The sequence below is a fragment of the Amphiura filiformis genome, chromosome 20 (assembly GCF_039555335.1).
Source record: "Amphiura filiformis chromosome 20, Afil_fr2py, whole genome shotgun sequence".
In the NCBI taxonomy this organism is placed as follows: Eukaryota; Metazoa; Echinodermata; class Ophiuroidea; order Amphilepidida; family Amphiuridae; genus Amphiura; species Amphiura filiformis.
Window position 1 is genome coordinate 5,626,161 of NC_092647.1, and position 11,995 is coordinate 5,638,155.

The 11,995-nt window shown below is 44.9% G+C and overlaps 1 protein-coding gene across 1 annotated transcript; it reads right to left on the reverse strand.

Annotated features, from left to right (window-relative positions):
* Positions 1 to 6,102: 6,102 nt before the first annotated feature.
* On the reverse strand, positions 6,103 to 9,868 carry LOC140143010 (uncharacterized). The gene is made up of 2 exons (XM_072165036.1): positions 9,647 to 9,868; positions 6,103 to 8,706 (listed from the first exon to the last, which is right to left on the reverse strand). The coding sequence occupies exons 1-2, from the start codon at positions 9,866 to 9,868 to the stop codon at positions 6,103 to 6,105; spliced, it is 2,826 nt and encodes a 941-aa protein (XP_072021137.1).
* Positions 9,869 to 11,995: the final 2,127 nt, after the last annotated feature.

Sequence of the window (11,995 nt, forward strand, 5' to 3'; positions counted from 1 at the left end):
GTTGATTAACGGTCGAAGATATCCGGAGTTCTTTTAGATCTTTTCGCGGTCCCGCCTCGCGAGGAAATTACCGATTTTCCGTTCCGCTTGCGTTTTGTACCTTTTTGTCTCGGTGGCTTCTTCCTGGCGATGTTCTTCACCGTTTCTAGACCTCGACGACGAGCCGCTTTTTTTAAATTCTGTCCTCTCAATACGTCTTGACCGATGTTCACGCTAGTACGTAGGGCTTCTTTTCCCAACGCTTTGGCCCCGCTCTTCAGAAAAGGAATGGCCGTGCGGAACATACCGGAAAGGATGCTTCCTAATCCGTATCCTCTTTGCATCCTGGAGCCCCTAAACACCGGAATTTCGCTCCCTCCCCGAACGTAACCACCGTACTGTCTGCCCACCATGTTACCTTTTAAAGTATTTGGTCTTGACGGGTCTGAAACAAAGTTTGGCGACGATCTTCCCGCGTTGAAACCGGATCTTCTCACCTGTATCTCGTCTGACGCGTACGGTAATAGTATCGAAATGCGGGGATTGGTAGGTTCGTGTGACGACGTCTCCGGAACCTTTTTTATCCATGTGAACGATGCGTAGAAGAGGCGCGAACGCGTCGCCAATGATCTGGTCTTCGATGATGTCTGTGTATAGGTAGAGGGAGTACATACCGGCGTTTAAATCGATCGGTAGATTTGCCTCGTGAGTACGTAGGAGACGAAATGACAGTAAACCGTGACCCTTTTCCACGAATCCTAGCATGGACGCGAGTTCCGGGTGAAACTGTATGAAGGCGTTGTTTTTGAGTTTGACGCTGACTTTTTGAGTGTTCTTGTCCAAAACCAGTTTAATGTTGGATTTTCCGAGCGAATTTAAAAGTTCGTGCACTGCTAAGGACAACTCTTCCAGATCGTTGTAATAACCCGGCGGCACCCGTATCGTATCGGAGTTTAATTCCGACCCATCCCCGCTGTAGAAGATTTCGTTGAAAGGTTCCGTGATGTTGTAGTAGGAAAGGGGGAAGCTGATTTCCGTCAAAGCTACTTCCCATTCGCCGGATAGATCGATGGGTTTGAATAGTTTGGTGGTAAAATCGCTGAGAGTGTTGGAGGGGTAATAGTCGAAGCTGCTGTTACTCGGCAATGTGACGTAAAACTCGTCGACCGCCATGTTCTCGTGTTGAAATGTATTATTCAATGTCCTGAAGATCCACGACCCAACTGTTAAATTTACCCGGCCAACCTAACCATTTGACGAAGTATTCGGTCGTTCCGTTCCGTTTTCTCTTTCTGAGAACTTTTTCCACCTTGAATAAATCGCCTTTGGCTTTGATTACTTTTTGAATCTCCCAACCGTAAAATGTACCTTCGATTTCTTCCTCGTTAAAGTCTCTCAATACGTAAACGGGTATTCTTCTATCGATTCTTTCGGATACGACGAATAATTCTTCCGACCATTGAGGTAGATATCCTTTTCTGAATGGAAGTTTCTCCGTGGAAATACGTACGATATCGTCGGGATTGAACAATTTCTCCTTTTTACGTCTTCTTCGATGCAAGTGTCCGTACATGGTCTTCCACACGGCGCTTTCGTTGTCCTTGTTGACGCTGGCAGGGGCTCTTCGGATAGTTCTGTGATAGGCGTCGTTGTACCCGCGCACCACATCTTGCAAGACGCGCTGATATTCGGAGCCGTTCGTTTTCGTCAAGTGTCTAAAGATTCGACTTTTCAAAGTCCGATTGAACCTTTCCACGATGGAAGCTTTGGTATCGGGATTCTGAGTGGTGAAAAAGTGTATTTTCTTTTCGTCGAACAATGCGCGCACGTGGGTGTTCAGGAATTCCTTCCCTTTATCGCTCTGAATTTGGGTGGGTTGTCTTCCGCGATCGAAAATTCTTTTCAACGCCGCGGCCACGGTCTGTCCTTTCTTGTCTTTCAGAGGTTCTACCCAGGCGTATTTGGAAAACACGTCGATGCATGTCAAAATGAATTTATAACCGCGATTAAATTTAGTCAGTCCGGGAAGCTCCACCAGATCCATCTGCCACGTCTGATCGATACCGTCCGAAAAGTAACTATTTCTGGGAAACCGTCTTCTCGCCGGCTTGTGTAAAGTGTACGCGTCTTGAGCGAGGAGCCATTTCTCGACGTCCTTACGCGTTAAACCGACGCCATCTTCTTTAACCTTTCTGTACAATCTATCGATGCCCCCCAAACTACCGGAACTCGACGGGTCGTAGTATATTCGTTTCAAGTAGGCCTCCATTGCGAATCGCCGAAAGACACATTTAAATTCTACTCTACGGATTATCGCTAATCTTACTACTACTTTAAATAAATATCGATTAATAAAGTTCCCACAATTCCTCGTGAGGGAAAGCCTGACGACGCTTCTTGGATTTTCTTAGCTTCCGTTTCGGGGTGCTTTCTTCGACGATCGATTTCCGTTCCCTCAAAAGATCGCGTCGTTTGGTATTGGCGATTAAAGATTCGGGGACGTTGTTGAGCGCTATCGCTTCGTTGAACGATTTCCACCCTACGGGATCTTCGTATCCTTTACGATTTCTCAGAGAGTCGTGGATGAGATCGACCAAGTTGGAGCCCTCGACTTTACTTCCCGACGCGATGATTTCTCCCGAAGGGGTCCAATCCAGATAACCTTTGGACCGATTTCGTTTGAGATTGTTCATGAGAGATTTGGCTTTGGTCTTGAAGGAGGCCGGCACGGTTTCCAAAAGTTCCCTTTCCATCGCTTCGTCGACGCTCTTTACAGCTTCTTCCTTAATTTCCCCATCTTCTCCTCCTTCTTTTTCTTCGTTCTTCATCGGTTTGACCGTAATGTTCAGAGGTTCTTTCGAGCGACGTTTATCTTTCTTAAGGAACCGTTGCAACGTCTGGTGGTAGAGTCGCATCATATCGTGCGTGGAAAGATCGGTGCGGTCCAGTGTGCGCTTCATATCCTTTTCCGTATCCCCTATTTTTTCATCGTCATTTTTTTGGACGCGGTCATTGACCCTCTCCAGTTCCCGCGGATCGATCAGAATCATTTTCTTGGCGTATTTTAAAGTGGACATCTTTACTTGAGAAGCAGAGGTACGAGCGCTCTTAAAACGGGAGCGAGGAATGCTCCGACGAATCCTCCGTGTTGCGTAAGAATGGTCTTCTTCTTCTTGCGCGCGACCTTTTTATTAGTTAGAGCGCGCAGGCGTTTTTTGTGCGACGAGAGTTTCTTCTTTTGTTTCGGATTGAGTCGGACGTGTCCCTTCAGGAGATTCAACGCGCATTCGCACAAGGAATCGATGAGACCGTTGTCGGCGTGCTGTATGACGGCTTTCCTCTGACGAGGATTGCATATACTCAGAAACCGAAGAGCGTCGGCGTTTTGCTTCATTCTTTTCGACATGTTAATGCTCGAATGAATTAGTCGCAACCGTCACTTTTATACTCTCGGAATGTAGACAGTTTGTTTCAATCCTTCAAAGATGTCGGTACGTAGTCTCAAATCTTCAGGAGTCGTAGCTCTCAGATCGACCAGTAGATATCCATACCGCTGTTTGGTAGCGTCCATGAAACTCTCCTGCACGTACTTGACGCGTCCGGGAAAGATCTGTTTGGCTAAGTGAATAATCTGCGAATTATCTCGGGGATTCTTGAAGAGAACCATGTAGTGCGCGTTGAGCGAGATGGTGCGGAATTGCTTGGACGCTAAGAATAGATTCTGCACGATAAAGATGACGGACATGTTACGATGATGACTCGTCTTGGTAAACATGTTCATCACCCTGGTATCTCCGGACAATTCGGCCATGAGATCGTCGATGACGACTAGATTTCTGAAGTTAGGGTCGATCAGAGATTCCATGTCGGAGGGAAATCCTTCTATAAATTGAATGTTCTCGAAAGATTTTCGCATGTCGTCGTACGCGGATTGGTATTCCCCGTAAAGCCATATAATTTTATCGGGCGGACCGTCTACCGTCCTATCCCCTTCAGCGATGAGTCGTTTGACGAATTGAGTTTTCCCAGAACCCGTAGGTCCAGAGACGATGGCCGTGTAGGGATGCGCGAGTCTCGCGTCCATGATAGTTTCTCGATAGTAGAGTCTACGAAGCTTACGTTCCTTTTCAACGCGTTCCACTGATCGATAGACAGGTAAATACCTCGTATAGTAGGAAGAATTCCTTCCTTCTCCACGTCACCTACGAACCGTCTGATATCCACGCGCACACTGCCGCGGAAATGACACACGCTGAGGTATATATCTTCTCCAAGGTGAAGCGCGTGTTGAGGGAGACAGTGCGTCGACTCTTCTCGAAATTTGACTTTATCGACGTTAATCGACTCGGTTTGGTAAGACGCAAACGGTAGCGTCAAGTTGTGGCACAAATTAAAGGAAGTACCCTCTCGATGTTGAGTGACGGTCAATGCAGCGTTGGTGACGAGGAGTAGAGCCAGTCCGATCATGGGAAAGGTGGAGTATTTTTTCAGAGAATCTTTGCAAAGACATTGTTGCGCGCGTGCGTTCTCGATCTCCATCGTGAAGCGAAACTAATCGGTTTTGACTGCCTCTTTATCTACCCCGTAACCGTAAGGTAAGGTGTCGAATCCTTCGGAGATCCACCTCTTGTCAAACACGACCCTGTAATCTTTCTTGAAAACGCGACTCTCGATGTTCTTGGTCTTAACGTTACGCACGATCTTGCGAGGATCCGTTACAGTCACTCTCTCCCCTTCACCGTGTAACGTTAATCCTTTGACCATTCGTTCCAACGTCGAGGCATTGACCAGATTTGAATTTCGCGCGTTGAGGGTGATACCTCTCACTTTCATGGTGGTTTTACCCGTATCCGTGGTATAATAATAATTTTTACAACCGCCGGACACGAAAGCTGTAATATGGTTCCCGTCGTGCGGGGCGACCTCGTCCGTCAATTGACCGAGATAATCGCCGGTCGGTGGCTCCCAATCTCCGGGGCGACTGAGGAATACGACGCTATCTGAAATGACGGGAAAATGAAAATAGTTAAGAAAAATATAATTTGAAAATACGGATCATAAACAAAAATAAAAACTAGAAACTTACCCGTATCTTGGTACATGGCGCGATCGCCCAATTTTTCCAGAGCTTCGTACAATTTGAGTCTAGCGTGGCAGGTCGTAAAGGCCGCGATAACGACGTTTGTTTTAGGGTTGATCTTGGCGAATTCTCCTTCTTCTTTATACGTTACTTCGACGACCTCTTCGTTGATAAGTCTGATATTATCGACCGTGATGGTATCGTCCGTCAACAACTTGTACACTTCGGAAGGATCGTCGTGTATAACCGTCTTACTCAGGTTGGATCTTTGGGCAAATTTTCCCTGTAAAAACAATGGAAGAAAATCTCTGTAAGAATTTGTTTTTATCTATTTAAAAAAAAGTCACATGCCTGATCAGCGATGATACTCACCCACATACTATTCAGACACAGCTTGGCCAGCGACCTCATGCCGGGATTCTTCGCGATGTTGTCGGGATCCAGACGTATCCCTTCATTCTCGTAGTAGTCGTTGACGTAACGTCGTTTATCTTCCGGCGTCACGCACCAGTCAGGGTACCCGCTAGCTTCTTGTTTCAATCGGAGGAATCGGTCGATATACTCGGTAAACAAGCCCCCAGTCTTTGTCTCTTTATCGTACACGGCGCGTCGTTCCCAGTGCCACACCACCTCGGTACTCACGATCCGGTAGCCCATCTCCACGGCCTTCTGGACTTCCAAGGTTACCCACGTTCCTCGGATGGTTCGCTCTTCGTCCGAATGAGGACAGTAGGCCCGACGTTTCTCTTCCATACACGTACCGCATAAGGCGAACATCAACTTGCCGTGACATCGGGCGGGCAATACGGGATGAAACAACCATCGTGGCGGCAGGACCGTGCATCGAATCAGGCCGAAGTAAGACGATACGTCGTCGAAATCGTTCGTGTAGATCTTTGGGAAACCGACGATGTACTCGCTATATTTATTCGTCCATGGGTAGAGGCTAATTCAAAGAACAAAAATAAGATCGATAAAATTAAAAGATTACATGAATACAAAAACAAGAAATTACAAACGTTATTTTGAATCGATCGATCGACTTACCTCGTAAAGTCCAGGTATCTGATGACCTCTCCGTCCGCGACTTTGTGAAAGAGTTTGTTCGTCTCGGTCCTGCCACCGTACAACGCTTCTCTACAATCCATAGGTTCCAGATGGCGGGAAACGTCGATCCTTTTTCTCACGTCGTCGGGTAGCCCTTTCCACGTCTTTTTCCAGTCGTGTTCAAAAATTTCGACGATTTCGTAATCGGGGTAATTGAGCTCCAATTGTTTCCTACGTAACAGAGTCTTCCTGTACAGCTCGGCCATTGGTTTCCCCGAGATGGGATTGATGGTATCTTCGTCGAAACAGGACCTGCATCCGTGAAATAGGCACCCATGATACGAATAGATCTTACGATTTTCGAGATCAATACCATCGGCAGTCACTCTTCCGTATAGCTGGGCTTCCCCTCCATTCATGGCGTGTAGGATATAGTCGCCATCCTTCATCGCTTCGTAATTCAACCATACTATAGAGTCCCTAGAAAAATTCTGACCGGGTCCGTAACCGTGAGGAGGGATGATGGCGATGGTTTGGGGTTCTAAAAAGTTGCGACGCAATACCAAGTTACAGGCTGCTGCGATGGTGATGGGATCTTTCAAAGGGTCTACCCCGGGATCTTCTAGACCGGTCTTGGTCACCTCCATGAACATGGTCCGGAACTGCATGCAACATCTTCGAAGGATATCGACGTCGTTGATGCAGTATTTCAATAACTCATCTTGCAGAACCCATTCCTTTCCTTTCTTCTTTTCGTCTTCGTACCATTTTACGAACTCTTGCTTCCCCGCTTCGGACATACCCTCAGGGTCGAAATCTTCCATGTCAGGCAGCTTTCCTCGGTAATTCTCGTTGGCTTTCGTGTTCTTCAGATGCGGGTAAAATCCTTTACAGAGCTCTTGGATCCCGAAACTTTTCGGAAGCTTGGAAAGAGCCATGGGAAAGAAGTTTAAACTATCCTTGAAGACGATGCCCGATTTGGGCACGGTGATGGACATGACTTTTGCCCCGTTCATGATAACGTCCGGTTTGACGTTATTGTCGTACAAATACTGCAGGATAAAGTACCCGTCGTAGCCCTTTAAATTATGAGCCAGACATATCGCGCGTTTATGGCGTTCGTTCTTGAGAACCCACAGACAAAATTCTTCCATACAATCTTTTCCTCGGAAGACGACTTGTTTGTCATCGCCGCAGAAGTCGCAGGCATCTTCGATCGGTCGATCGGCGCACGTTTCGCATACTTTTTGCGCGACGCAGAGGCAGGCTTTATGTATTCCCGTCTCCATCTGAGATTCCACGTCGAAAAAGATGTAACTGAACGGGTTCTCTTCTTTTTCCTTAACTTCCACTTTTTTGATAAAGCATCGGTGACCCACTTTAAAGTTTCCAATGCAGACGCGACACCAGATATCTGTACAGTCGTGTATTTTACCTTTTTGAAGGTATTTTTTGTTGACGACTCTTTCGCACTTTTCGCATTTGTAGTACTGGCTGCAGATCGTACCGAACTTCTTGACGCTGGATCCGTCCGCTTTATGATTCTCGTAACACTGGAGGGACTTGAAGTATCGATTACAATCGGTACAATACGTCCAAGCCTCGATCTCATCGCTCGACTGACAATTTCCGGAGTGACATACCTTACAGGTTTTTTCGCATTCGTGACGCCTCTTGTCATTGTATGCAACCTTGCACTCGTGACACCAATAACTTCTGTTCAGATAAGCCGACATGGAGGTGATGAGATCGAAATGGTTGTTGTTGTACAACAAATAGATTCCTTTGGATTTATTCGGCCCTTTCCAAATAATTTTGTCGAACTGTTCTTTGGAAACGACCACGAGTTGGTAGTCGGAGACGACTTGCTGGAAAGCTTCTACGTGTTCTAACCCGCACGCTTTAAAAGGCATCTTGATTTCCTCGTGGAGTGCCGTAGCGCGTGTCGTTTGGTGGTGGCCACCTCTCCTAATATCTCTCCAAACCCGTCCCGTTGATTTCAGTTCATGGTTCGCCTTACCGGTTACGATAGCTCGGGCCAGACACATGTTGTCGCTCTGGTTGGAGATGGGTACGATACAGTACAAATTTTCCTTCTTCTCCTCCCAGGTCTGAAACATAGGTCTATCCGATCTTCCACCTTCCGGCATTTCCATATGCACGAAATTAATGTCCATGTCGCTGTTCAATTTCACGTCCTTGTTGGATTGAAGCACGTGCTCTACCCTAGCCATGAACCTATCTATAGTGAGATCGTCTTTCTTGATGAAAGGCAGGGCTATAGGTTTATCTAAACCGGGAGCTTGCAGGATAATTCGCACCATATCTCTGGGACGGATACCGAGAGTCAGATTATGCAATACATCGTCTATAATCCCAGACAACAGAGGTAAGGCATCCAGAGCTACTTCGTCTAAATTTCTCAGTCGCAGTCGGTAATCCGTTGCCGAGGCCTTGTATTTTTTGACGCGTTTCGTGTTCACGGCCTCGATGTTGTAGTATCGGGACAGGTCATCCGACTCTTCTCGCTGTTCTTCAGTCTCACGCAAATCATCCACACTGTTTTCGGCGGGGCGTTTACGACTCCCGGTTACAACGATCTAATAAAAACAAAACAAAAATAGTTGATTGCTTGAGTAATTGTCTTGAACTTTTTTAAACGTTGAACAACTCATTCATCCTACGATTAAACCGTTAAACGCGACTATGGGACCCACGATCCTATCAGAATCTTAATCAGTTTAATGCACGCAAAACAACGACACGAATGACCCGTGCTAAATAATCATGAGGAAGTTTAAATAAAATGCCGAAATAATGTTCTTATGACATAAAAAAAAGTAAAATCAATCGATCGGAAATAGAAATAAAGACCTATAGGCCTAGGCCTAATAGTAAAATAAAAGTAGGCCCCTAATAAAGCTATGATTTTAATCATAGAGGATGCGCTTTAATTAATAACAAATAACAAATGTGATCTGAAATCGTGAAGTGAGTGCTGAAAATAAGGATACTTTCAGAGTTAATCACGAATTTCGCGAATTTGAACTGTACGTACACGATAAGCAACATTACATCCATGTTTTCTCAAATTTTCTATGTGAAGTTGTTCTATCGATAAACTATAGTTACCGTTGAGTCACGCCGTGTGATAGTTACAACATTAAGTATAGTTCGTATAATGATCAAAAAATTTTACTTGTTAATCGAAAGCGAGCCCTCAATATATAGGCCTATTATTTATCCACTTGTGACGAAAGATGGCGCGCTATCATAGTCCATTAATTAGTCCATACGTGCATAGGGTAGGATACACGATGCACGCAGGGAGTGTGATTAATACAATAATCATAAGTTTACAACCTCTACTTGGTAAATAGGATATGTTATATCCTATTTAGCAAGATGAAACAATTAAGAGAAAATAGTAGACCTACAGTTAGGTCTAAAAAAACATGCACGATGAGGTAAAAAAAGCGGAAATTAGTGTAGGCATATTTATCTTAGACCTAGTATTTAAAAGAAGTTGAATACACTTACAGTTTCATCCACATCAGGCAGTACAGGCACTGGGTTTTCACCACCCACCATAGAGTCCATCGGAACATTCCCCACAGGGTCTGTGTCATCCCTTTCCATTTCCCTGAGTTGAAGAATTCTATTATATGCCAAACGAGTAGCATCCGTTTGCCAATCATCCTCTTGTATGATAGCATTCAGTATATCAACATTGTCAATCCTTCTAATTTCGTCCTCAGTCATAGGGTCCACGGTTCCGTCCATTCCACTGCTCCGGTAAATCCATGAGATCATAATGAAAAAATCTTTTGGTTCATGCCTTTATATAATGCAACACAAGCATCGGTTTTTGCAGATACGGACTTATCTTTACAAGCAAGCCACCTAAATTGTCATTGGTTTACGTTGAAAAGAAAAACCCGTGAATTAGAGTATCGATGAAGCGGCCAATTCGCGTGAAGCATGATGGTTAATAAACACATGATTCACTCGCAATTCAGTCGTTAACGACATGATTCACTCGCAATTCGTTATTGGTTTACACCAGGGCGATGTGACTTCATAAGGGCAATGTCGGGGATTATAGGACACAATCGATGGGGAGAGATGAGGTCCGACCAGGTCCGACCGAGTCTCCTACACAGGTTACGCTCCCAGTGGAGGGGCGGAACCAAACTGGCTGATGTGGAGACTAAGCCAGTTTGCGTCGGTCTGATACTCGTCTTTGACCATGCGCAGATCTGGCTGGTCAGGAAGATATTTAATATCCCGAATTTATAATATGCCTACCAGTTCCATCTATAACCGAATTGCTAGAGAATATTTGTTACCATGTTTAATAAATTCGTATTAATCGTATAATAAAATGTGGCCAAATGTATATTTGTGTACATAGTGTTTGGATCCACTCTTCTACGGACTTGGCTACTAAGCATGTCGGGAAGGATATGGCGGTATGCTGACCTGGGTCAATATGTTCTGAGCAGATGAGGTCCGACCAATTGCCTTCGACCTTGTGTGCGATCAAGTGTGACAGGCAATTCCCAATATCATAGTAAATTCCCTGTTTACACGCTTCACTCGCAAGCCACCTAAATTGTCATTGGTTTGCATTGTTAAAATAAGAACCCGCGAATAAGAGTTCCGCTGAAGCGACCAATTCACGTGGTGCATGATGGGTAATAATTGCATTGGTAGTTTGTAACACATTGGTATCACTTCACAACTTCTGAAGACATCATCATGAGCAGCACGCATTGTACATAGTAGGCCTATATATATGCATGTACATACTACAGGATAAGAGAAGATATCGCTAGTATCCAAGATCCTTTGCGGTTGCCGCGGTCGACTTGCTAAAACCATGCTAAAACCACGTGATATCACGTGATACGTTGTTATCGGGTATCGATTGATCAGTTGACTCTCTCTCAGTTGTTTACCTTGTGTTTACTATGCAATGACCGTGGACCGAACGAGAGATCGCAATTAGAAAACATCATGCTCAAGAACCATGAAATGTTTTCATTATTCAGTAGAAAACGACATACCAATAAATATTTCAGGGTATGTCAAGTCCAACTGTTGCACAATAATGCAAAATGGTCATCTGAAATTTGGATTTCGTCAACGAACCTGTCGAATTCCACTACCGTAGCGCGTAGCATACATACATTCATATCAAAGGAAAGTTCCACAGAAGTCTCATTTGCATAATTTCACGATATTCGGGCACAATTTCAAGATATTTATGGACATTTGCATAATTTCACGATATTCGGGCATGTATGCAGTGCATAATTTCACGATATTCGGGCACACAGAACCCTTCTCGGGCACGACGTATCACATGCAATCATCATTCATATCTCACTCAGTCAGAATGCTGACTATAATTAGGGACCTACTTGAAAAATCCCAATTGTAAATCTAAATGGTTATTTATGCACATGTAAACAAATGAACAATCTTTGACTTTTGGATATGGTATCAAAACACATGAATCCACGCCACGGCCAATTGTCTTTATATCCCTGGTCCCATCAACTCTATTTTTGAGGTGTGGTATTAATGCGGCTGTCAATTGCAATCCGCTCCCTAGAAATAATAGGTGTCCACCGCTCAGTCCGACACGCCGCTAGTCCGACAACACAAATTCCCTATACTTAGAGGTGCGTCAGTCCGAAATTGAAAAGCACGGCGCTAGTCCGAAAAAAAAGCATGCATTAGTCCGAAAATAAAAACCACTGCAACAGTCCGACACGCTGCTAGTCCAAATCTGAAAGCAGTTTTCTGTCTGACACACCGTTAGTCCAAATCCGAAATACACTGCGCTAGTCCAAATTTAGAAAACACTTCTTCAGTCCGACA